The 27815-nt window shown below is 38.7% G+C and overlaps 1 protein-coding gene across 7 annotated transcripts in view; it reads left to right on the top strand.

Moving 5' to 3' along the window:
* Positions 1 to 9135: 9135 nt before the first annotated feature.
* Positions 9136 to 27815, top strand: part of EMB2247 (protein EMBRYO DEFECTIVE 2247) — a 63921-nt gene continuing 45241 nt past the window's right edge. The window contains exons 1-6 of one of the 7 annotated variants that reach the window (XM_059606421.2): positions 9136 to 9447; positions 9732 to 9816; positions 14984 to 15110; positions 18679 to 18762; positions 19107 to 19201; positions 27558 to 27649. In XM_059606421.2, the coding sequence (XP_059462404.2) occupies positions 9300 to 9447; positions 9732 to 9816; positions 14984 to 15110; positions 18679 to 18762; positions 19107 to 19201; positions 27558 to 27649 (631 nt within the window). In that variant the 5' untranslated portion in view covers positions 9136 to 9299. Of the gene's footprint in view, positions 9448 to 9731; positions 9817 to 14983; positions 15111 to 17429; positions 17541 to 18678; positions 18763 to 19106; positions 19202 to 27557; positions 27650 to 27815 lie in introns of those variants that run through there. The other 6 variants (XM_059606420.2, XM_059606422.2, XM_059606424.2 and 3 more) reach the window with 6 other exon arrangements.

Genomic DNA, 27815 nt, shown 5'->3' with positions numbered 1-27815 from the left:
CTATCTTTTTTGTTTTCTTAGCTATATTTTTATGGTAACTGTTTTTTGCTTCTGTTTGGCTATTTTTGCTTTTTTCTTACTTCCATGAGCCTGGTTAAGTTTGTTATTTGCTACTCATTGGAGTGAGTTGGGTGGTACATAGCATAGTGTTTATAAATTTTATACAGCCTCGTGTTTGTGTGTGTTGTTTTTGGTATTAGGGTATTTCATCAATTATACTAAATATGCCTCCACTTTTTGGTTATTCATCATTAATGTTGGACTCGTTTAATTTTCAGTTCGGAGAGTATTCCTTAAGACAACGACAATCCAACAACTGCAAGGTAGGTTACTTATTTTATACCACTCCACAACTTGCTTCAATTCTAAATTGTTTGTGCCTAAATTATTTTCCTGCTTATTGTAAATATGTCTTATCACAGTTCAATTAATCGTCTATATTAATTCGAGTGTCTACATAAAAGTTTAGTTTTGTGTTGATTGTGGTTGGTAGCTAAGTATCATACATGATTTGTGCACATTGTTGTGCTATTTTATATACATATTTGTAGATGTCATTCTTTACCACTCCCCACAAGTCTTCACGTAAGGCTGTGATGCAAACCCCATCCCCGCCACAATTTTCCATCCCTCAGGCAAATGTGAAATGGGAGCATGAGCACGAGAATGTCCTGGTGCATATTCTTTGTAAATGCCAAGAAGAAGTTCGCCGGCCCTATGGGAAACATGTGCCGAGCATTACGAAGAAGTTAAATAGACGACTTATGGATGGCACAGTCTACACAGTGAAACAGGTCGAGGGAAAAATTAAACATCTTAAAGAGCTGTACGTGAAGTTCTCAGAACTTGTCCGAGAGAAGGCAGGTACTAGCTATGGGTGAGATGATGGTTTGGGGACAGTTACAGGAACTCTGGAACAATGGGAATACCTCCGATTGGTATGCCACTATCATTATGTTTAACATTTTCTTATTTATGCGAGTTGACGTACTTACTGACCGTCTATGTTTTTCATCGTGTCTTTTTCGTTTGTTTGCTCTTCTTTCTCAGACAAAGACTCTGAACAAGTACTACAGAATCCGAAATGGCCCCCTAGTGAACTACAAGCACCTATGCTACATCTTTGAGGCTCAACATCCACTGGAAAGTGGAGGTATGCTAGCACACAATCCCCCCTAGCAGCGATTGTGAAGAGAATGACGTCCATCTCAACAACCCTGTGGCCATCATAGACCTGACTGAGTCTCAATGTGCGCCGGCTAACAAGGCAAAAGGAAAAGGGAAATTCAAGAGGCAAGGTTCTCATTTACAGGCATCGCACGCTAGCAAGCGTTCATTCAAGGGTGAGAAAATTTTGGAGGAGATGCGCAGCTCATTTGATTACTTGAGGTTGGACTAGTTATAGAGGTGTAAACTTAGCGATGGCCAACAGTCACCTGGCGATGGTAAGTCTTACAAGCCCCCCGCCAGCCAGTATCTTGAGGAAGATTTCTTGGACAAAATCAATGTGTTAGCAGTTGCAATGTCACTGCCTCTGAAAAAATATATGCGAGCATGCAAGACGCTCAACCAACCGGCTTGGGCAAGGATACTATTGAAAATGAGTGACAAAGGCCTACGTGAGTGGCTAGACAGTTTGGATCCATCCAGTGACAATTGAAACTTTTGTTTTATGTTGTATTTTATGACCGCTTCTAATGACTAGTTTACTATTCTAACCGCTTAAATTAGTTTGATTGTATTATGTATGCGTAGTTCGTACTATGTTAGGGATGCTTATTATGGAATAGGAAACCTTTTAACATTAATGTTTAATGTTATGAACCTAGTTTCACTTTCTACTTTTAAATTTCCGGTTGCATGTTATTAATATAGCCTGATGACGTTTATGAATGCTATTTCTAGGATGTGACGTTATGTATCTCATTTAAATGTAGTCCTATTGACATGTATGCAGTTGACCCGTCTAATGCTAACATTGGTTATACACGTCATTGGGCGGATAATATCGATGAATTGCCCGACTCGGATGCTTCCAACACAGACAACAATGATGATGAGCATGACCATGATTGTAGAAGAATGCTACCACCATTTAATGCATCCATGTGTAAGGGTTTGCATTCTACAGAGGACTTCTAAGCTGACTAGCGCGATGTGGGTAAACTGGGGGCTTACCAATCCAAACCCAAATACATGCTATGAGCAATTTCATATGTTGCCCGAGACTTTCTTGAAACTGTGTAACACACTGAAACACAATGACTTTTTACAAAGCAGCCGCTATGTTAAGATCATAAAGCAAGTTGCGGCATTTTGCTTTGTAATGGCACAGTGCCACACACAAAGGATGGTAGCGGATAGGCTACAGCGATCATTGCACACGGTGTTTACGATAATCGGACGACTAAAGCGCTGTGCAGGCTTGGAAAAACTGTTATACGTCCAACTACGATGGAGATGCCTCATCGATACGTCGCACGAAATAGCTGCTATTATTCATGGTTTACGGTACGCCATAGCATAACATATTGTATTACTTGTAAATAAATGGTATATATGTATTGTCTTTTGTGTCATATATCTGATCAATTTTTCAGTAATACTGTTGTAACCAGAAATGCATTGGGGCAATTGACAGCACTCACATTAAAGCGTGCGTTCAATGTGAGAATATTGTGCCCTATAGAAGTAATAAGTCCACAATAACGCAGACTGTCATGTGCATCACTAACTTCGACCTTTGCTTCACATACGTTTATGTTGGTTGGGAGGGCAGCACCCATGACTCGCGGATTTTCTTGGAGTTTATCCACGATCCCACAGCTCTTTTTTCCATGCCGGTCGAATGTACTATGCGGAGATATGTCTATGTGATATAATATTGTACTTGCTTATCTTCAGATTACTTTTACTTGGTTGACTCGGCCTATAGATGCTACAAGGACTTTTTACCCCCACATTGCAACGAGCAATACCATTTGCAAGATTTCGTTGTGGTCGACATCGTCCGAAGAATGCAGTATAACTGTTTAATGATAGGCACTTGATGTACAAATTTAATTGTACTCGCAAGTGCACGAGTCATGTGCAATATATAGCGTGTGTGTAAGTGTGAGGTCAATCCACAGGGAATTGTGTTTATGAAATTTAATTTCTATCTAAATCAATTATATCTTAACCTAGTTCTGAATGATTTTAATTTTGAAAATAAACAAACATAAACTAAATAAAATAAAATCAAAAATCAAAAGATAAACGACTAAGGTTTTATAATTCACCTCACCAAATCAAAGCATACATTCTCATATTTTCATTCATTCATCCGACAAACGATTAAACCCTATATATGTTCTATTGTTTTTTTATAAACCAATTGAATCATTCGACGAATCCATCTCTATTACAAATCACAATGAATATCCAATTGAGATCAAATCATCCACTATATCCATAAATCACAATGGATATAAGTCTCAATCAAATCATTCGATGTATCTGTTGGATGAAGCATAACGAATATCCAACGTTTTCACGATTTATAAGCAACAATTAATTACAATTTTGTCACACAATTGAATTGAAATTAATATACATTACATTAAACGACGGATTTGTTCAAATAAAACATAAAAATATGAAACTAATCAATAGCAAGGCTTCATCTTCAACCTTAGTTGAAGATTTAGCCTCTCATGACAAAAGAAATCATAAAGAAACTAAATTACTTCATTAAAATTAAAAACTTACAAAAGAATTCGAGTTCCAAGCTACCAAAACCCAGAAAACACGAAAAATGAACAAGAACAGCGCCCTCGTCGCATCTCCGGTGTTTACAATGAAAAATAATGATATTTATAAGCTAATTTTAGGGTTTTAGCACTACCAAGTTGGCCAAGTGCGCTCGATCGCACTCGGGTAACATGTTTTCTGTTGCGCAGGGCTCGAGTGTGTTCGATCGCACTAAACGTGCGCTCGAGCACACTTCCAGTCGAAATTAGCCTATTCTTGTGCAATATGAGTTTGTAGATCTTTGAGTTAGCTTTTCAATGACACTAAATTTGCCTCAATCCGAGCTATACAACTCTATATATAGCCTTTTTAGTGGGACTCGTTGAGTGCGAATCATCACTCGATCCTAATTTGCTGCCAATGCTCCATGAAGTATCTTAATCATTAGAATTAATGAAATGAGTTGCAAATATCACCTTAAAGCCGCATTTTCCTCTTAACAACCTGCAAATCACTAAAACACCAAAACTAACCAAAACATCAGAAAATAATAGAGCTAAAGGCTTAACAAATGCAAATTAAGGAGTCCAAATATGCAATATTTGGCACTCATCAGCACTGTTCATTACAATCAGTTGTGGAAAGAACTCTTGGAGTATGGAAAGCCCGATTTCCTGTCTTTGAGAATATGCATTCATATCCGATTGAGAACCAGCGACTATTTGTGGTTGCATGCTGCGCGGTACACAACTTCATTTGCAAAGACTACAGTACTAATGATCCACTATTTCGTGTTGCCCTTAAGACACATTACGGGCAAGATTTGATCGATGTAGTGCAATTACCAACAATGACACCCGTTATGTACGTAGCGCATGGACAACCACCAAACCGAACCCCCAAAAGCAAGGAAATGATGATTATTGTCCAAGAGGCAATGACATCTCACATGTAGAAAACCGCCAATGAGGAGTAATTTATGTTAACTATGATAGGTTTTCCCTTCTTTTTATTGTTGTTTAGGACCATCTAATATGTATCTTAACCGAACTTGCTTATTTAATGCAAGTCGTTGAGCCTAGAATTGCATGTCTACTTTTGCATCTAAGTAACAAATTTCACAAATGGCAATCAAGAAATTCAACAATGCTCGGCTCAAAGGAGTAGCACAATTAAGACAAAAACACAAAAAAATAAAAATTACGACTTAGGGTTAAGTATCTGCTAATACAGGGAATGAGTTCATCTTAACATCAACTTATTAATACTAGATCCATTGTAACCGCCAACATAAAGTAGCACCAACAAGATAATCAAATCCAACACAGCCTGATACATCTTTTGCTTTAACTGGAAATCGTTTTCTGTAGAATTGTTATGCATTACCATAGATTTCTACATCTCATCCCTAGACTGCAACACGTTCTTCACAAGTGTTTTGTAATATGCTTGTTCGATAACCAACAATTTCCCAAGTCTACAACTTCTGCCCGAGTTTGCTCTTCAATGTCTTTCAACCGCTGCATTATTATTATTTTTTTCCATAAAGTGACATTTCGTTATCAGCCTAATGAAAGAAGTCACAGTCACCAACTTGCTACAATATACAAAAATTGGAAGAAATGTCAAAGTTGGACATAACCAAATAAAATTGGTCCAAAAAGTTAGACATAGAAAATGAATATCAAACAATACCTTATACTTTTCACACCTATACCACTTTATACTATAATTTTCATTTGTTCAGGAATACCTTACAAAGGCAACAAATCCACAGCGACATAGTGGACGGCCGCTGGACGCATCACTATTTGTAGACATAACTAACTCATGACGATTGTGAAGAGAAAATGATTTTTGGAAAGACCGTTGACGCTGCTCTTGAGAGAAATGAAAATAGAAACAAAAATATCGATTAATGTACTTACCATTTAATTCATGTGGAAAATGATACATGATGCTATCAGATTGCACTATGATTAAAATTGCAAAAGTGTGAATTAGTGTTAGTAAGAAATCTTAAAAGATATAACTTCATAAGGGTATATAGTTTATTGTACAACTTAGCAATCAAGAAGAGAAATTTCAAACTCCCTAATTATATATATTATCATAACGATAAGTTGCAATGTTAGATGTAGAGGAATTAACATTTGATGGTTAGTTTAAGTAATGCACATTAGCAATCTTTTTGAACACTCTAGGCTTGTAATATATATAGGCAATGCTTGCGAGAAATTCAACTAAAAAGTGGCCAATAGAATCAAACTAAACTGTCACCCAACACACCTAATCTAACAAAAGCTTGCTTCTTGTTTAACACGAAAGCGATCCAAATAAACAAGCAATTAATTGGAAAATAAGTAGAAATCATTCGAGTGTGAATTGTTTCTCCTTACAAAATATCTTGAAGCTCCCAACAATAGTACTATCAATACTGCTCCAAAAAAATGCTGCAAATCTGCTCCCAACAACAATACTGCTCCAAAACAATGCTGCAAATTCGCAATAATAAAGATAAGTCGTCAAATGTTAATTTTAATATGAATTATGATCAAATCTCAAATTAGATTAATATTTAGGAACTAAGCCACACGTGATAGTATGATATAGCCCACACCCACAAAGCTAATATTTAAGTTGTGCCTTTATTATTTTCCTTATGACTGTAGGGTTGATAAGGCTTATGTGGATTTGGGTAGTGAATTATGGATGAATGACACTTGAGGAAAGGAAATTTATTAGATAACACTCCACTCAGGGTAGGAGTTCATCAAAAATAAAGTTGTTTGACAAAATAATTCAATGAATCCACTTCTTGCCAACGTGATTCTACTTACAAGAAAACTAAGAGAAACCTAATGGACTACGACTACATTATGATAGACATCCCAATTCTTCCACTACTCCTGCTGATATAATGATAACAATAATCAACTATTAGAGATGATAATACTAAGTTAATAAGATAACGATAACCAAGAAAGATGAGTTGGAGAATATTTCCTCCAGGCTGGTTTGGAGGAAATTTTTGTCCCTTGAAAAATGATTTACGATTTTAAAAAAGAGAAATTATTTTAAGAAAATTAAAAAAACTTTTTCTGTCGGAAGTGTTTTCCAACCGAGAAAACAGTATTTAGGGCCTGTTTGGAATTGCGTTTGAGGGGCATAAAAGTATGTTTAACGCTCAAAAAGTCCATTTGAAGAAAAATGTAGTTTTTTGGTAAAAAAATTAAAAGCGCTTTTAAGGGTAAAAAAAACGTAAAAATGACAAAAACACACTTTTGGCAAAAGTATGAAAATGAAGCTTTTGTCAAAAAGCACTTTTTGACTTAAAAGCTCAATTTCTCAAAAGCAATCTCAAACATGCTCTTAAGGCCTGTTTGAGATTGCGGTTGAAGGGCTTAAAAATGCTTTTAATAACACACACTTTTGGCAAAAGCTTAATAATGACCAACGGCTCTTTTTGACTTAAAAGCTATATTTCTCAAACGCAATCCAAAATAGGCTCTTAGTTTTCTACGCTAACAAACGCCTTCCTTTAGGGGTGTAAACGAGTTGAACTTGGGTTGTCCGAGCTCGGCTCGTTTAATCTGGACTCAGGCTCGAGCTCGAGCTCGACTCGAGCCTGAAAGTGTTGCTCAAGCTCGGCTCGATAGGGTTGGAACCCTGTTCGAGCTCGAGCTCATCAATTTTGCCAACAATTTTGATCGGCCCTCAAGCTCAAATCTAGTTAGGGTCAGTTAGATTCAATTATTCCACAGAACAAAGTTGCTCAGTCAATACTTGAGAGCGTCTGAGAGAGAGAGGGGCGGTAGTTTAGGTTAGGGTTTGGGATTTTTTTTTTTTTTTTTTTTTTTAAAAAAATTTTAATTTTAGATAGTGCCTTTGAATCTAAACAAAAGAAAACCAAAGAGAGCTTCACTGAGAGGCGAGACATACCGTGAAAGGCGACGCGAGGGGCAAGGAGAGCGTTTGAGTGAGAGGAGCGCAAGAAGGGGAGAGTGTCTGAAAGAGAGGGGCGGCCGTTTAGGTTAGGGTTAGAGATTTTTTTTAAGAGATGTATTTATAGTCTTACAGCTGGAATTAAACTTGTGTGTGCGTCTTATGTTGAGACTGGTTCCATTAATAAAATCCAACAGCCGATATTAAATTCAACTCAATTAGACGGCCACGATTAAATTCAAAATTTAGGAATTAGGAATAAAAATTGTGTTTTTTAGTATTATTTAGGTTCAGTTTGATATTTCAATTTTAATAATTGCGATTTTAAAATTTGTGTTTTTTTCAATCGCATTTTTTTTTTCTTCTTATGTTTTTTAATGACAACATCAAATGCCTTTATGTCACACAAACACTAATAGTTTACCATCATATTACATATAGTATTATTTAGTTAATATATTAAAATGTTAAAGCTTAGCACAAGTCAAGTATATAATGTCAATATTAATATATATTGTATCTTATATGTAAACATTTATATACTAATATGATTGTATCATTATATAGTTCAATGTTATTGTTAATTGTTATATACTTATATTATATGATCTCATGATCACGATTCACGACATATGATTTAAATTCAAATTGTTAAGTTTTTACTTACCGCAAATTCCTTATGATCTAATGGTCATACATTTATACTTAAATAGTTAAATTATATGATCATATTATCTCACAATTCATATTAATATTATCTTAGATCGAAGATCATGTGATATACGTTTTATAAGAATAAAGTATCTAACTATAATGTATTGATTAAATAACACAATACCTTATGCAGATATACCATATGATTGATTATATAATGATTAATGATTATGTGATATACGATTCCAATTTCCAAAATATAAACTATCTAATGATAATATTTTTATTAAATGACACAATGTACCATATGATTATATCATATGATAACACGATTAATGATAATATCAAATATTTCTTATTATTTACTCTATATATATATATATATATATATATATATATATATATATATTTCTTATATGTGTTTATATAATATACACATATACATAAATAACAAAAAAACAAAAGTATATAATATATTTGTTATTATTAAGTAATGTTGACTATATATTATTATTTGTTACTTATTAAAAAATATACGACTCGAGCCTAATAAACGAGGTGAGTCTTATACAAACTTAGCGGAGTCGAGCCGAGTTTGTTTCGTTTAATATTCGGGTCAAGATTCATGTTTACGAAACGCTTTATTTAATATTCGAGTCGAGCACAAATCGAACTTATGCGAACCGAGCGCCCGCTCGCGAGTGTCTTGGTCTCTTAACACCCTAACCTTTCTCACATGCAGCTAATTTAGAGAGAAAAAAAGAAAAGAAAAGAGGAAATGGCCATTAAAAAGCTACTATATCCTCTGCTTCCCTCTGCAAATAAAATCTCTGCCACTTAAAAAGTTAAAACCCCAGGCCATAGACATCCTCTTCTCCACAGCCCATAGCCATATCGTAGAGTTTTTGTTTCTTCCACTCTTCTTCTTCTTCTTCTTCTTCTTCAGTTTCGCAGAGACATTGTAACAAATGATACTTCAAACGGTGCTCTCCTCTGGTCCGCTCCTCTTCTCTCCATGCTGCTCTACTTATAAGAGACTCAATCCCCTTTCCTTCTCCAAACGACGTCGCGGCCTGCGTCGTTGGCATTTCATCAGACCTAGGCCTTTCGCTGCAGGTACTTGGATTTGGATGGAGGAAATGATGAGAAAATCATAAAAAGTATTGAGTAAAAGGAAATAATTGGTTTCTTTCTCCATATCTTCACATAAAACTGTTTGGTTGCTGAGAATGTTGCACTGGAAGTGATAGAAAGTGAAATTTGAAGTCCTTTAACTCTTGCTACCAAATTATTAAACAGAGTATTGGGATTTGTTGGGGATAAGACTTTGTTTTTGAACGTTTTGTATTAAGCTTGGTGCCTTATCTGTGTCTTTTATTTTTATTTTTATTACATTTCAGTTGCTGCAGCAGAGAATGGCGTGTTTACATCTCCAGAGATAGCGAAGACGTTCGATTTTGCTTCGGAGGAACGGATATACAATTGGTACCTAAATATCTGTGCTTGAATTGTTGCTATTCATTAAGTCTTCTGAGGGATTGCTTTTGCTAATTCTCTTGATCTGATTTCTTTTCTTTTATTATTTGTTTCTTCACTTTATTAATCAATATTTATTTATTTATTTATTTATTTTTTTAAATCGTTTCTTCACTTTAGTTGATGAATAGATATTCCGTTGAAGTGAAGTTAAACTCTTACTACCGAATCATACTGTGCGCACATCAGTTCATAGTCATACAATGTTTAGTATGTCATATTTCACATTGGCCAGAGTCCTGTTTTTGAAAGAAATATTGATTATTGTTGGATATGCTATCGTTGGAAACTGACTGCATTCTTTAGTTCCATGGAATTGGTTTCACGTTTGGTGTTACTGTGAGTATTGAGATACAGGGACACTAGGAATCTTGAACATTATTTTTATATAGTTCATATTTCCTTTTTTTGTTTTTGTTTTTTTTTGTTTTTTTGTGTGAATTATAATTTCACATGCATCCCTCGGGACATAGACCTATACCTCATGCACCATGTTATTATTTTGGTGATGGAGGTGCCGTTTAGCCCAATATGCTGTAACCCTTATGGGATGGAGTATATAACACTCTTAACTTTGGATATTATAGACAAATGGTGGTAGTTTCTATTCCAATAATTCAAACCGAGTATAAGGTGCTGGTGGATACAAGTAAATCTCCTTTAGCATGTCAAGTTCTTAGTACATTGTCTTATCATCATCATTTACACCATGTAATTGTATTTTATCTGTTATAAGACACAGGTAACTTTGCCAATATGTACTTTTAACTCCCCATTTCTCTAGTCATCCCATCATCCATGCCCCCAACTTGTCTCTTATTAGACAATCTCATTTTCCAAGAATTAGAGTCTCCATATATAGTTGAACTTTTATTGAACTCTGAAAAATCCAGTACGTTAAAAACATCTTGTTTATTCTCTTTTTGAATTGAAACCAATTCATTAAGAACCAAAAACGAGGCCCATGGTTTTGTTAAGGAAAGCTCAAAGGCTGGATAATTGTTTCATGCTCAAAGAGTACAAAATTGACAAGAAGGAAGCTCTGCACAATTTGCCTTGATTTTATCATTAATTTGTGGAGCTTGATAGATCCCATAATGGTGATACTAACTTTTTTTTTTTTTTTTTTGATAAGCAAAATGTCATTAAAAGCAAAAAGCCAACCCAAATACACGAGAAGTATACATAGCTAGAAAGTGAAAAAAGAACAAGGAAATCATGAAAACTAGGCACCAAAGGAGCTACAAACATAGTTGTCCAGGTATAAAAAGTATTAAAGGAAAAGAACTTAAGCTTCACCAATGTCCTCTTGTGATCCGTGAAATTTTCATAATTTCTTTCCCCCCAAAGACACCTCAAAAGGCAAGAAGGCACTGTCTTCTCCACAACAACATTCTGAGTGCTACCACCAGTCCTCCAATAAGCAAACAAGTCAACTACTCGTTTCGGCATAATCCAAGATAGCCCAAGATGATTGAAAAAAAGCATTCCATAAGGTACAAGCAGCCTCACAATGGAGAAGAAGATTGTCTATGGACTCTCCTTTCCTTTTGCACAAACAACACCTATCGACCACAATGACATGCTGCTTCTTAAGGTTGTCTATGGTAAGGATCTTCCTTAGGGCCGCCGACAAAGCAAAAAAAGTCGCTCTCAAAGGAACTTTAGTCTGTCAAATACCCTTCCAAGGAAAAGGAATACCAAAATTACAAACAAGGACACTATAGAAAATAGCTAACAAAGAACAACTCTCTTTTGGAAGGGCCCACCAAAGCTTGTCTTCACCTTCATGTCTCACTCTAACCGAATAAAACAATTATTATTTTTTTGATAAGTAATACAACAAATTGAAAAATGAGGCAAAGACATTCACCTTCCAATCATGAGTTGTTCTAGCAAAGCTTACTTTCCATTGATTGGAGCCACTAGAGAGCTCCAAGTGAGCTGCTACGGAAGCATCATTTGCACAAGTAATACCCTATAAATATGGAATGACTTCCTTTAAAGCTTGTTCCCCACACCATAGATCATTCCATAATCTAACCTTGGCACCATCTCCCTCCTCAAATCTAGCATGACTTGAAAGCATCCCCTAATCCCTCCTAATTTTCTTCCACAACCCCACTCCATACGACCCAAGATGCTTATTTGAACACCATCCACCCAATGAATTGTCAAATTTAGATTCCACCACAACACTTCACCAAGCTTCTCTCTCATGCACGTAGTGCCAGTTTTTTTTTATTTTTTATTTTATTTATTTATTTATTTTAAATTTTATGAGAGCATGATTGAACAACAAGTTCTGAATCTCTAATCCTCCTTTAGAGATTGGAGAACAAACATTGGACCAGCTTACCAAGTGAAATTTGAACTCTTCGCCTAACCCGCCCCATAAAAAATCACGATGAAGCTTCTCAATGCGGTTTGCAACACCTACATGGAGAGGGAATAAAGACAGGAAATACGTAGGGAAATTGGGAAGTGTGCTCTTTATAAGGGTAACCATACCATCCTTAGACAAGTACATCATTTTCCAATCTACGCTTTATCTTTTCGATAACACCCTCCCAAATAGACTTGGCCTTATAGGAGGCCCTAACGGAAGACCAAGATACTTTAAAGGCAAAGAAGAAACCCCATAGCCTAGAATGCCAACCAATCTATCCACATTATCAACATTACTCATGGGAAGCAATTCCGAGTTAGCCAGATTAATCATCAAATTGGTGACAAATTTGAAGCATAAAAGTTCAGCACGCAAATAGTGAAGGTGATTAGGCTTAGCTCCACAACAAACCAAAGTGTCATTTGCAAACAACAAAGGTTAAATGTTAACCACACTGGAGTGCGTAGACCCTACAAAAAAGCATGGGGGAAGTCCCCTATTGGTAAGGACTTGTCAATAATCTTGTAAACTCCATTCACAAGACTAATAGGCCGTATGTTCTTAAGACCAATAGCTCCAGACTTCTTCAGATTGAGAGCAATGAAAGTGGCATTAAAACTTTTTTTAAACTTACTAGCATGAAATCGTGGAGCACCCCCATAATGTTTGCCTTGGTCACATCCCAACAAACTTGGAAAATAAGCCATAGAAAAACCGTCAGGCCCTGGTGCCTTATTACTTTTCGTACTTTTCACTACCTCAAGAACCTCACTCTCCTCAAATAGACTTTCTAACTCAAAGGTGTGCTTCATAGTTGAACTGTTCTAAAAACAAGCTATCACAGTATTGCACAATGTGTTCTTTGATAGCAGATTGATCCGTAGAAATTGTACCATTTATTAACAATGTTTCAATGGAGTTGTTTCTCCTATTGGAATTGGCCACCCGATGGAAAAACTTCTTGCATTTATTACCCTCTTTTAGCCAAAGAGCTCTTGACTTTTGCCTCCAACTAATCTCCTCCATCAAGGCAACTTTTCCAATTCATTGATAACCAAGGTTTTCTCAACTTCTCTTCAACAACTAAAGCTCTCACTTTCTCCAACCCATCAAAAACACACAACTTTTCCATAAGAGTTTTCTTTTATGGGACTCTACATTTCCAAACACTTGCTCATTCCAGATTTTTAAATCAATTTTCAAGGCCTTAAGTTTACGAGCCAAGATGAAGGTAGGAGAGCGTTGAAGGTGATAAGAATACCACCGCCTTACCCTGTCCACTAAACCTTCTGCCTTTTGGCACATATTCTCAAACTTAAAGGATTTTTTGCCTCCATGAATACCACCACAATCAAGGAGAATAGCGAAGTGGTCTGAGCACAATCTATGCATTCTTTTCTGAAATAAATCGAGAAACTTACCTTCCAAATCCAGAAAAATCAGGAACCTATCAATTTTTGACCAAGAGGGAAAGTCTCAATTATTAGACCATGTAAGAGTCCACCCTACAAGGGGAAGATCCATGAGGCCCTACTCAAATATAAAATCAGAAAACTTCATCATAGCGGGACTAAAATGAGCTTCACCTGATCTTTCACTACGAAAGTGAGTGATGTTGAAGTGTCCCCCTATGCATTGTGGTAGATTCCACCAACTAAGCAAACCAGCCAACTCTCATAAGTACCTTTCTTTCACAATCGGAATTGGCCCATAGACTCCCGCAAAAGCCCCAGAGAAACCATCTTCGACATTTATGAAGGAGCTGGCAACAATATACTCTCCAACACTCTTTTCGATCGTCTTCACTACCCTGCTATCCCACATAACCAATACTCCTCCTGAAGCCCCTCTAGAAGATGAGTAGCACCAATCCATATGTTGACACCCTCACAAGCGTCACACAACACTGCTTGAAATGAGCTCCAATTTAGACTCTTGCAAACAAATAATATCTGCCTTTTCCACTCTCTAAGAATATTTATGACTCAATCGCTTGTCATCCTCGTTCAACCCTCTCACATTCCAAGATAACAACATGGGCTTCATAAAAAACCATTAGCAGCCCCCCTTAACTCTATTGCTGCTAACACTGCCACTGTTCGTGTCATTCAACATCTGTGTAGGTGAGATTAACTTTCATACCTCACTTATACGGGACATTTGCATTCACATGGTATGACCCATTTTGCTTCTTGAGCAAACTGATACAGAGGCTTGCAAGTTTACAGTGGCAGTGATTCTTCACAACAGTGATTTACATGGATACTATAGCGTTAGTTTAGTGCTGTATAATAGCATTACAGTTCATGGGTAATATAGCGTTTACTTGTTTTTCTCTTCCATCCCTTATACTGCATTGGTGCTTCTTTTTCTAGGAAAAGACCTCCCCTATAGAATATGGTTTTTCTTAAACCATGCCTTGGTCTCACAATATGTTTACTATTTCCAAGAGGCTGACTTATGTATTTAAACATTTCTTGGACCTTATTTGGATTAATTAGAATATAGTTTTCATCCTCCCTTGACCTCTGTGGGGCTTATTATTTTCTAATCATCTCATGTCTAGGTGCTGTTCATCATATTGTTTGCATGAATTCTCAAGTTTGGTATTGACTGCATCTTCACATTTCTAATTGTGTGTGGACTTGTTCTGGAAGTGTTTACTAACACATTTTCATTTATATGTATAAGCATTATTTTGTATTGATTGTAATTTTTGGATACTAGGTGGGAGTCCCAAGGTTATTTTAGGCCAAACTTTGACCGAGGAAGCGATCCATTTGTGATTTCAATGCCGCCTCCTAATGTTACTGGGTCTCTGCATATGGGACATGCAATGTTTGTGACCCTTGAGGTTGTGAAGTTGCTTTTGAATTCTTCATATGTTTATTTGGATTTTATTGAAATACATGCCATTTGATTTGTGTTCATAAAAGTGTTGATTATGCATCCAGCCCATACTTCTAACTGAGATATATTACAATTAGCTGGAGCAAGTGTTACATTTTCATCTGATGCACTTGTCATATATACATTATAATACATGGTTCATGCTTGTACTTCCATTGTCTAACACTGCTTAATCTGGAGGATATTTGGACTTGCTTGGATAAACCCTCAACTGATCAAGCATAACAAAACTTTTACTTGTTATCTTTCTTTTGGAAGTTTGAAGCATTTGAAAAATTATGTTAGCCATCCATGGGTGTTTAGGGTGTTGTAATAATGCATAGAGTAAAGCTATGTGGATAATTAACAAAATTTGCAATATTAGTGAGGAGTGGTCATAAGTGGAAAAAAAATTGTGTAGCAAAAAAGAACAAAATTGACTCGGGACAACTCTTTGCTGATCATAATGAGTCTCTTGAGTTCTCAAAGTTTGATGTGCATAGAAATAATATACTCACCAGAATGAGCACGGTCTTTATTTATTTATTTATGAGCCAGACTAAAATTTTGTGAATTAAAGTGAAAGTTTGAGAGTAGGACATATAGTTTCAGTGTTTTTGTGATTTAAAAGTGGTATGCATTACCAATTAGTAGTTATAATCCTGAAACTATTTTCATGATTGACTTTCTGTGTTGAAAAGCATCCTTGAGCTTGATTTGGCTCATTAATTTCAGTCTCTCTTTTGTACTTCACGGTTGCTTTGATGATGGCATCTATTTAATGTAAGCAGAAGTAGTGCAGTTAATGAAGTTTTTGTTTGATCACTAGGTGCATCTAATGAAGTTTTCGTTTGATCACTGTTATAGTTTGTATGAACGGTTTAAACACAAAAGGCGGAGGCTATTATATTATTCAACTTATGTTAACCTAATACAAGCATCCTATTATATAGGATTAGGGAAATACCATAGAGACTAAAATACCTCCAAAACCCTAATGACTCAAACCCTAATTCTTCTAACACTCCCCCTCAAGCTGGAGCATATACATCATATGAATCCAGCTTGGAATATACAAGCAAACGAAAAACAACTAGAAAACATATTCTAACACTCCCCCTCAAGCTGGAACTGCTTGGACCACACAAGTTAATTAAATAAAACTTCAACGCCGGTCGAAAACTCGTTGGTAACTTGAACAACCATTTGATCGGTTCTCGCCGAAAAACACCAAGGCCGGTCGGATGCAACGATCACTTGATCAGTTCTCGCCGGAGAATCCAAGGCTGGTCGGATACATCGATCTTGGGATTGGTTCTCGCCGAAAAACACCAAGGCCGGTCGGATGCATCGATCACTTGATCGGTTCTCGCCGGAGAATCCAAGGCCGGTCGGATACATCAATCACAAACAACAAACAAACAACAAATTTTCACATGATTAACCAACAAGATTCGCCGAAAAACAGATATTGGAAAAACAAAAAGCTTTGCCGGAGCTTCGCTGGACATACGCCGGAACTTCGTCGGGGCTTCAAAACTGGCCGGAAACACACAGAACAGGCTGGCAATACCTAAAAACAGAAGAAAAACACTGAAAAACAGAACAGAAACAGGCACTGGAGGCTCGCCGGACCATTGCCGGAGCTCGCCGGAACTTGCTGGAGAAGACAGAACACTCCGGCCACTTCAAAAACAGCAACTACAGAATCAATAGAGGGCCACACAGTAACGTTTCAACACCAAAAGCATCAAATTGTTCTTAATATTTTTTTTTCCCGATGGCCGCTGCAACTTTTCCGGCCACCACAGAACACTCCGGCCGCTTCAAACAAGACAGAAAACCACCGCAGAACCATCCGGCCAGCATCACAGAATATCAAAAACAAACAAAATATATATATATATTTTTTTCTCACCGGAAGGAGTTCCGGTCACCATAAAACAAGAACAAAACAGCTCTACGGAACTCTTTGGAGCTCTTTGAAGGTACTGCCCGTGTGGGTTAGCCCACACGGGCAGTGCTGCCACCAAGAAGAAAATTAAACTAGCCAAGAATCGAAACAAGCTCTGATACCATGTTATAGTTTGTATGAACGGTTTAAACACAAAAGGCGGAGGTTATTATATTATTCAACTTATGTTAACCTAATACAAGCATCCTATTATATAGGATTAGGGAAATACCATAGAGACTAAAATACCCCCAAAACCCTAATGACTCAAACCCTAATTCTTCTAACATAATCCAAATAAATGAGTCAGAGATAATCTGATTGATAGAAGGACTGGGTCAATTTCATGTGCTCTGAGTACAAAAGTGCCTAACAACTGAAGAGCTCTCAACCAAGAGAAATAATTTGCAAGGGACTAAAACTAGAAAGACTGTATATACGGTATACCTTTTACCTGTCAATGAGAAACCCACAAAAATGAAATCTTGATGATGGTATTCTTTAAGAATAGGGTTATGAAGGCTTGGAGTTCGAAATTCCTTAATTCTTCTTCTGTTGGTGCACCAATGATGCAACCAGTAGGAAAATGGTTTGCATCAATGATCCATAAAGGGCTTTTTTGCTTGACTTAGTTGCATGGTACTAGATATTTGATTGGACCTTTATTCTTAGTTTTTAATTGCTCAAAGTATAGTAAACATATTTAGATTGTCCAAAGTAAGGTAAAGGAATTTAAAGTAAATTTACGATTTACCTGAACTTATATTTTGCAAGTAGAAGTAGTTAACATGTTAAAGTAAAAAAAGAAAAGGAAGAAAGAAAGGATTATTCAACACTGGAGATCCTCTGTGACAGTATGGATTACCTGACTTAAATGCTCTAAGGCTTTGTTTTCATATATGTACATCCTTTTTCCATGGTCCACAAAACCTCTAATGTAGTGTTTTAAAGCTCAAACTGAGCTCTGGCCTTTAGTCTCATGATATGTGGATATCCATACATGTCACTTTCCCCTTGTTTCATTGAAATTTCCTTCTTAGCCTATAAATAGTGCATTCGCTATAGTGATCAATCTATTCATTTCACGCGTAATCTAGGCATTGTTTTTCTCCCCAATTTTGTTATTATTTGAACATCTTCTTCCAAGTGTTCAAGATCAGCTGATTTTATAGTTCATGCTCTCACGAGAGGTTAAGGATCGATGCAATTGTTTCATGGACTATTTGTTTTTTTTTTTGGACTGAGACTCTTGACTAATTTGTTCTCTATTACTCTCTTTTGCCCTGAATTATTTTTCCTAGTAATTTTTTAAAATTAACTACAAGAAAGGGTTTCTGATGCCCATCATTTCTAGTTTCATCAACCCCTTCTTGCTATCTTCTTAATCTCTTCTATTTATTATGTATATACACCATACTTAATGGTAAGATGATAATTTTTTTGCTCTTTCCTTTTGATGTCAGTGTAATTAGTTGAAAGTGTTTGGTTAGATATCATGAATGCACTCTGCCCTTGATTTGCATGTTACCTTTTTAATGATGATATTTTTTTGATTTATTTTTATGGTTTCCTCAACTAGGATATTATGGTTAGGTACCATCGAATGAGAGGAAGGCCAACACTTTGGCTTCCTGGGACTGATCATGCTGGTATTGCAACCCAGGTTTGTGTTTGACCCATGAGCTTCTGTATCTGGATCAGTGTTTTAATTGAGTTTTTTTTTTTTTTTTTGTTCGAAACTACCTTTATATATTTTCATTTTTCTTTCAATCACATACAAATCATGTGTTCTCTCTTGCAAATTTGTTTGGAATGTTTAAAGAAAGGGGTTTTGACATTGTAAAGTTTTTTTTTTTTTTTTTTTTTTTTTGATTAGGATGAATTTTTTATATGACAATTTAGATTCATTAATTGGCCTCGAGTCTTACTTATTGTCATGTATTATCTAATTGTTTTTCTTAATCTGAAACTTCTTGTTTTTTATTCTTTTTCTCCGTTTCATTCCAGTTGGTAGTTGAAAGAATGCTTGCATCTGAAGGAATAAAAAGGGTTGATTTAAGTAGAGATGAGTTCACAAACCGAGTTTGGGAATGGAAAGAGAAGTATATTCTTGTCTAACTTTTGTTGTTTATCTTCTCTGATGTCTTTGTTATTCAATTATGTGTAGCAAGACTTGTATGCTTGCATTGATTAGGTAAGCTTTATTCACAAGATATGTATGAGTTGTCTAGAAAAAAATGCATTGTGTTCTAATGAAATACAGTGGACTCTTCCCAGTGACAGAAAGTGGTTTTACAAAGGGGTAGAAGGTTTTTTTTGATTCCTACTCCAAAGAATTGAAATAATTTGACTATAAGAAGTAACAATTTTCTAATTTCCACAAAAATAACTTGTGAATTGCTGTAGTTTATTTCTTTTTGTATAACTTAAAGAGAAGTATAATTTTTCAGAAGTGCCAATGTATGAAGAAATAAGGTAAATGAAAAGTGCCAATCTATGAAAACAAAAGGTAAATGAATGAACACATATGGGATATATATTTGCTGATTTAAATTCTGGAATGAGGAGGTGTTTGGCAATGCTTAGAGACATAAAAGGCTTATTTTGGAAGAATTGCTAGTTCTCGATGGTTTGGAAGAAGAGAGAGTATTTTGTGTTGAGGAAAGGGGAAGCTGTCACTGATTTGGAGAGGGCTACTCTTTTGGAGGAGGTGAGTTGGAGGTAGAAATTGAAGGTGATGTGGTTAAGACACGAGGAAAAATGCACAAAGTTGTTCCATTGAGTGGCCAATTCAAATAGAAGAAACATTCCATTGAATCCTTGTTGGTTAATGGTATAGTGTCATCAGATTAGTTTGAGATCAGAGACTGCATACTGTAGTTCTATAATAGTTTGTTCACCGAACATTTCAATTAGGGCCTAAATTGGATGGCCTTTCTTTTGACTCCATTGATGATGTAGTGACCATTTGGTTGGAGAGACTGTTTGAGGAGGAAGAGGTATTGGAGGTGGTGAAAGTTATGAACAGTGATAAGGCTTGGGCCTTGATAGTTTCGTAGTGGCATTCTTCCAAGCTTGTTGTGATGTAATTAAAGTAGATATAATGAATATTTTCCAGAATTTTCATGCTAGAGGCAAGTTTGAAAGAAGCCTTAATGCTACTTTTTTTGCTCTTATTCCAAAGAAATTAGGGGTTGTTGATATTAAGAGTACTCTATCTAATCTACCTATGTATTACTTGTCTCTTTTCCCTATTCCAGTGGGAGTGACCAATAGGCTTGAAACTTGAGAGGGATTTTTTATGAGGGTTGTATTGGGGATGAGCTTAAATTTTATTTAGTGAATTGTGCGATTGGGAGTTAGAAATATGATTCAGTTCAATTGAGCCTTATTGGAAGTGGTTGTGGTAGTATACTATGGATAGAGAGGCATTATGGAGATCGGTCTCTCTCTAGAATGTCTCTCTCTCTCTCTCTAGACTCGGATGAATTTCAAAATTTGAATTTTTGAAAGTTGAATTTCTGCGAGCGGTGGCGCGGCTGGTGCTGCGCGTTAGGGTTCGGCGCACTAGTTATGGAACGCAGCTTCTCTTTTGAAGCTAAAACCTTCTGCCTCTCGGCAAAGGTTGGGTGTCCTAACCTTCGTCTGGAGGAAAGGAGAAAAGGATTCGTGGGGTATATTTTCGCAAGCATTCGGTGTTCGTCGTGGTTGGTGGAAACGGTGGAAGCGGCGATTCAGGTTCAGGTGAAGGAAGAAATTGCCAAATCTTACCGTGAGGGTGATAAGGCCACGATGGTCCACGGGGGAGGTAATAAGGCCGGTAGGTTCTTGGAGGTATCGGTGTTGGCTGAGGGTGGTCGTAAGGGAGTCATTTGGCTTCCGGAGGGACGCTTTGGGAGGGGCTGGCGGCGTTTTGCGGGAGAGCTTCGGCAACTGTTGGCGGCCCAGATCAAGTTGGATGGTACGGCGGAGTTTGGGGTTCCATCTTTGGCGGGGTTTCTCATGGATGTTCCTTCTTTGGGGGTCGACTCCGGGAGGTCTTTCGTGGATGTCCTTCGATCTTCTCCGAGCGTCGAGGCGAGAGCAGTTGAGTACCCGAGGTCTCTCGATTTGCTTCCGGGGTCGTTTTGCTGGGATTCGGAGTATGACGGTATGGGGTTGCGTTCTGCCGTGGATTGCTCTGCGTTGGAGAGCTTGCCTTCTCCTCTGGCGGAGGCGGCTGGGTCAGTGAGTTTGAGGAAGAAGAAGAAGGGCAAGATCGGCATTAGTGGGTTGTTGAGGCTTCTAGGGAAAATCCAACGTAAGTTGGACCGGGTCCGTGCTGGGGTTGTCTCAAAGCCCATTCGCAGGAGTAAACGGGCTCGTTTTTTGGGCCTATCAAATTCTGCTTTGGGTTGTGTTTCCGGGTCGGTCTCTGAAGTGGGATTGGGTCAAAATTTGGATCCGGTTCAATACTTGGATCCGGATTACTCGGATCCAAACCAAAACTCGGTTCCGGGTTCGGAGTTGGGCTTAGTCTCGTTTTCTTTACCTCTGGAGTCTGTTTCTGCGTGTGCGTCGCTCTTGGTGCCTTCTCCGGGGATTCCTCTGGTCTCTGACGAGTTGTTGGAGCCGTTGGCTAGGTCTTCTTTGAGTTTGCAGGTTACTGGTTTGGATTCCGGCGATGGGTCTTCCCCGGCGGAGGTCTCTCTCTCTCCAATGCGAGTTTTGGGCGAGATTGATGGGTCTGCCGATAACGGGTCCTCTCAGGGGGCTGCTTCTTTCCTTTCTGCGGAGGATTTACCAGCGAGCACGGTGCGCAGGGACTGGGAGGGTTCTCTTTCTGATTCGGCTCGTCTTTCTATTCTCAAGGAGGCCTTCTCTGTTCCTTGGGAGGTGGTCTCTCCGGCGAGCCCTCTTTGCAGGGATAGGGAGGTTCCTTTTTCGGGGGGGGAGGTTCTGGTTGTTCGTCCTTCTTCTCCGGCGAAAGGTTTGTTTCGTCGTGGGTTTTTTGGTCCGAGAGTTGTCTCTCCCTCTCCGGTGGTGTTGAAGGATTCTTCTTTGTCCTCTAAGGGAAAGGACCCTGTTCCGGTTCCCTCTGTGCCGGTGGAGGTCCAAGTAGGCTCTACTGTCTCGCCATCCTTTGGGGTGGCTGAGCTGGGTCTTCATTCCCCTGCTGCTACCTCCTTGCTCTCGTCACAGTGCTGCACTTCTCTCTCGACTACTTCCGTTCTCGATGGGGCGGCGGAGATGGGGAGGAGTCTTAGCCGTCCGTTTCCTCGCATGACAGAGAGTGGTACTCCCATTTACTCCTCTATATCCACGTCCCAACTGTTTTATACTCGGAGGGTGAAGGAAAAGGTCGCAAAACAGCTGCATAAGAACAAGGACCTGCTTGCTGAGGTTGAAGTTTCTGCTCCTAAGGTTGAAGCTTCTGCTTCTAAGGTTAAGGGGTTGAGGGAGCTTAATAATCTGGATTGCTCCATCTCTTCGGTGAAGGGCCGGCGTCGGCGGGGATTTTTGGGGTCGAAAAATGCTTTTTCATTTCCCCCTGAGGTGCACTAGGGTTCCACCTGAGATGCACTAGGGCTTTTCTTGGGTTTTGGTTGGGTCTCTTGTATACCTTGTTGGTAGGGTGTTTGGTTTGATGGGGTTTTTCTGGGTTTTTGGTTTGTTAGGGTGTTTGGTTGGGTTCCTTTGTACAATTATTGTGTACTTAAGAGGCGCTTTGCGCTTTTTTTGATTTATAATACATTACTTATCAAAAAGAAAGAGAGGCATTATGGAGATTGGTGATCGAAACTAAATATGATAGTGCAAGGGGTGGTAGGTGCTCTAAGGAGGTAATGGGAACATTTGGAGTGGGAGTGTTTTTTTTTTTTTTTTTGATAAGTTATGTTGTATATATCAAAAAGCGCAAATTTAAAAGGGTGCAACCTTATTACACCGGAAGTATAACAAAGAGCGCCTAAGAGCACCCAAAAAAGACCCTACACTCACAAGGAGCAAGCACCCACAAGAAACCCAAACAGACCCACCAAAACGACTCTAAAAAGCAAACACCCACAAGGGCTACATCCCAACAAAAAAACCCGAAAGGAAAAAGGCTACAAGGCAAAATTCATGCCCTTAGTTGTGAAATCCCTAAATCTCTCATCACCACCTGCATCAACTCCGACTGCATCAATGCAGACCCCTTAACTGCTCTCGGGGGGATTGCAATCTTATTTAACAGACGCGCATCCTCTTCCACGTCCATCAAATACGCCAATTGTGCCTCATCGTGCTTAACTTGATCCCTTAGCCACTCAAGCAGCCACCATTGCGGAATGGTCAGGCCATTTTCCATAGGAATGTTGGAAACAGACCCCTGCGAACAAGAAGCCGATTCTGGAGACATCTCAAGGAAAACGCGATTAAAATCCTTCGCCTGCTCACCGGAAAGACCACACTTGGAACCATACCCAGACCCGGATCCTTCTCCGGCACAGCCTCGTCAGACACAGACGAAACCTCCCCTGTAGAACTCGACTCAGCAGACCCTTGCGCCAACACAACATCCTTCTCAGGCGGAGAGGAAGACGCAGGCCTAAGAAACCCGCGCCAGAGCATACTCTTCACAGGAGAAGAAACAACAAACTTACCTAACGGAGCAGCCGAGACCGCCTCATCAGAACCTGCTACAGAACCTAAAATCACGTCGTCACCCGAGATACCCAAGCAAGAGGACTCAACCGCACTGAAGCAGCTGCCCAGAATCACCTCCAATGCCTTCTCCGAAGAAGCCTCCCCCTACCCCGAATCATGTTCAGGAACCCAATCGACACCTGCGTTAGACTTGACCCGGAAAACAAGATCCAAAGGTCTGGGCCTCAAAATAGACTTCAACTTGTGCCTCCCCTGCAAATTATACCCAAGAAGAAACTTGGGCTTTAGGCTCAACCTAGAGAAAACCCTGGCCAACCTTTTCCTTATATCCCTCTAAGCATTGATCTTAAGACCCAACCCGAAAAAAATGACCCGATCCACCTCAGTCCTTACCCTAGCAAGGAACTCCTTCGCCAGAATCCTCATTGCCTCCATCAAGCAAGCGTTGCCTCCCACAAGAAGACTGCTCCCCAAGTCAGAGCCCTACACAGGTGCCCGAGCTTCCACGAGGGACGACATCTGACCTCCTGGGGGCACGACAAGCACATCTGCAAAGGACCGAATAGGCGGCCTGCCATCCACGCTGGAGTTGACAACCGGAACCACCAGCAAAACCTTCGCAACAAGTTGCGCAAGCAGGAGCCAGAGCTCATCCATGAATCTTCGCCAGCCCCAACCTCCGTGACCCTGAGGGAGCCTAATGACCCCTTTCTGACCACCCTCAACAAAGACAGCCGCCTCTAAGAAACAACCAGCCTTATTGCTACCCATACGAACCTTCAACACCCTCACCTCATCACGATAAGATCTAGCAAAATCCTCCTTCCCCTTGGACACAAGCGCCTCTTCCACCGTATCTACTAACCAGTCCGAGCACTGGATCCCTAGAGAAATAAACCCACCGAATCCCTTTCTCTTTTCCTCCAAACGAAGTACTGACTTACCAGTATTCGCTGAAAAGGAAAAGGATTTAGCTTCCACCGAAAACCGATGCTCCATCTTAAGCTCAACGAACGCATCCCACAAACCAGAAACCGAGCTAGGAGTTCAGAAACATATTAGAAGGGGGTGGGAAATGTTTTCCAAATTTGCCCGATTTGAAGTGGTGGTTGGGTCAAAAGTTAGCATTTGGCATGATATTAGGTGTGGGGATAGACCGTTGAAGATATCTTATCTGGATTTGTTTAGTATTGCTGAGAGAAGGGATGCGTGGCTGGCGGATAATATGCAGTTTCGAGATGAATTATTTAATGGAATGTAAATTTTACTAGACTGGTTCAGGATTGGGAGGTGGAGATGGTACTATCTTTCTATGAGAGGCTGTATTCTTTCCGGTTAAGACATGGAGAGGAGGATAGAATAGGTTGGAGACCTTCCAAAAGGAGTAAATTTGAAGTGAAGTTGTTCTATCAAGTGTTAACTAGCCAGGATGGTCCTTTTCAGTGGAAGAGTATCTGGAGAGTCAAGGCTGCTTTGTGGGTGGTGTTTTTTGTGTGAACAACAACATTAGGGAAAATATTGATGATTGATTATTTGAGAAAGAGGATGTTGTGATGGTTGAGTGTTGTTGCATGTGTAAGAAGAGTGGGGAATCCATTGACCATTTATTGATTCATTGTGAAGTAGCGAGAGAATTATGGAGTTCTATTGTTAATCTGTTTGGTGTAGAGTGGGTTATGCCGAGGCGGGTGATTGATTTGTTGAACATTTGGGGTGGTCCGATTGGGTGCGGTACAGTTAAGGATGTATAGAGGTTGGCTCCGTTGAGTTTAATGCGGTGTCTTTGGCACGTGAGGAAGGTTCAGAACTTTGAAGATGTAGAGACATCGGTGACAGAGTTGCAGAAGATTGTGTTTAATGCGTTACACACTTGGATAATTGCACATCATTGCTTGCTTGTTTCTAATTTTGTAGATTTTTTGAATTTTTGTTCTTCCTTTTCTTTAGATTAAGGGTTCTCTTGTAAACTCCCTATGTGCTAGGGTTGCGCTCCTTTGCACTTTGTTAATGATATGGAATTACTTATTTAAAAAAAAAAGAACTTTTGTCCTATTAGCCTTGTGTATGGAGTCTACAAAATTGTTGCAAAAGTTCTAGCAAACATACTGAAAACGGTTGTGGAGAAGATCATATCCAAGCCCCATAATGCTTTCATTACAGGTAGGCAAATTTTAGATTCTGTTCTCATAGCCAACAAATGCTTTGATAGTAGGCTCAGATTAGGGACCCAAGTGTGCTTTGTAAATTGGATACTGAAAAAGCGTATGATCATGTCAATTGGGAGTTTATGTTGTATATACTGAGGAGGTGTGGGTTTGGGGAGAAATAGCGTAACTGGATAGAGCATTGTATTTCTTTTCTGCATTTTTCTGTTTTGGAAAATGACATTCCAACAAGATTTTCTAGTAGTTCCCATGGACTAGAATAGGGAGATCCTCTCCCTTGCTGATTCTGATTATTATGGTGGTTTTGTGTAAAGTGATTGGTGCTATAGAGAATGAGGGCTTCCTCTTAGGCTTTTCTGTGGGAACTAGGAATGTGGGCGCACTTGACATCTGTCATCTATTGTTTGTGGATTAAACTTTGATATTTTGCGGGGCTAACCCTGCGCATCTTCGCTACCCGTGTTTTTTGTTTTTGTGCTCTGAAGTTGTCTTAGGTTTGAGAATTCATTTGGCTAAATCAGAATTCGTCCTTGTTAGTGAAGTTTCTAATGTCGATGAACTCGCTAGCATTTTGTGTCGCATAGTCTTGTCATTGCCTATGAAGTATTTAGGTCTTCCTCTGGGAGTTCTTTTAAGGCCAAATCTATTTGGGAGGGCATTGTTTAAAGAATGGAGTGCTGCTTGATTGGTTGGAGAGGATGTACTTGTCGAAGGACAGAAGGACTGCTTTGATAAAGAGTACCTTATCTAATCTGCCTTTTTATATGGCGCTATGTGTGTGAGAGAGAAGCTTTGTGGAGGGTGGTAGTGGATTCTATATATGGCAGCTCGTGGAGTGGGTGTTGTTGTAATTAGGTTCATGAGTCATATGGGGTGGGTCTTTGGAAAAATATCGAGAGGGGGGGGGGGGGGGGTTTGGCATGACATGTGGTGTGGGAATAGGTCCCTTAAGGTACTACGTTCTTTGTGTTTTTCAATATTGCTCATTGTAAGGATGCTTCTGTGGTAGATCATCTAGAGTTTTTTTATTGACTCTCATCAATGGAATGTTAATTTTATTAGAGCGGCGCATGATTGGGATGTGGACCTATATACTTCATTTTTCAATTTGTTGTACTCCTTTAGATTAAGACGGGGGAGGTGAAGATAAGCTCTATTGGGCCCTTTCCAAGAGAGGGTTGCTCGCTGTTTCATCATTCTATAAAGTCCTATCGCCCTTTGATAGAACTTATTTTCCTTGGAAGAGTATTTGGCAGAATAAGGTTCCATCGAGAGTGGTGTTCTTTGCTTGGTTAGCCACGTTAGGGAAGATTCTCACTATGAATAATATGAGGAAGCGACGTATCATAGTGGTAGATTGGTGTTGTATGTGTAAGAAGAGTGGAGGATCTGTTTCCAAAGGGAGTATGCATGATTTGAAAACACTACAAACAACTGTCTCAATTAACGAATAGTAATTTTTAAAAAATATTACTGGTTTAATTGGTTCTTTTTGATGACTTGGTAGTTGAAGCATGTGCGTAAGCTCAGATGTTGATTGTTTTAGATGGTTGTATGATCGCTGGTGCTTATTTTGTTCTTCAATCTAGTTTGCAATAATTGAGTTGTGATTCCACTGTTCTTGTTTCCTTTTAATTTACTTTTAATTTTCTTTATTATGTTTCAGGTATGGTGGAACCATCGCAAATCAGATTAGGAGACTTGGTGCTTCCTGTGATTGGAGTAGAGAACGCTTCACCCTTGATGAACAGCTAAGTCGTAAGGCAGTTCTCTATCGAGTAGAATTCTAGCCAATGTAGAAAGTATGTATAAGATGGTTAATGATTATCTGTTGTTATGGATGATATGTTTTGTGATGTGATATTGTATAGTCCTAGATTTATTATTATTATTTTTTTTTGTGACACATCATGTTTCATATATA

Source organism: Corylus avellana, chromosome 10 (genome assembly GCF_965113065.1).
Source record: "Corylus avellana chromosome 10, dhCorAvel1.hap1.2, whole genome shotgun sequence".
Classification (NCBI taxonomy): Eukaryota; Viridiplantae; Streptophyta; class Magnoliopsida; order Fagales; family Betulaceae; genus Corylus; species Corylus avellana.
Note: the sequence above shows the minus strand (reverse complement) of the source record. Positions and strands in the feature narration are given on the sequence as shown.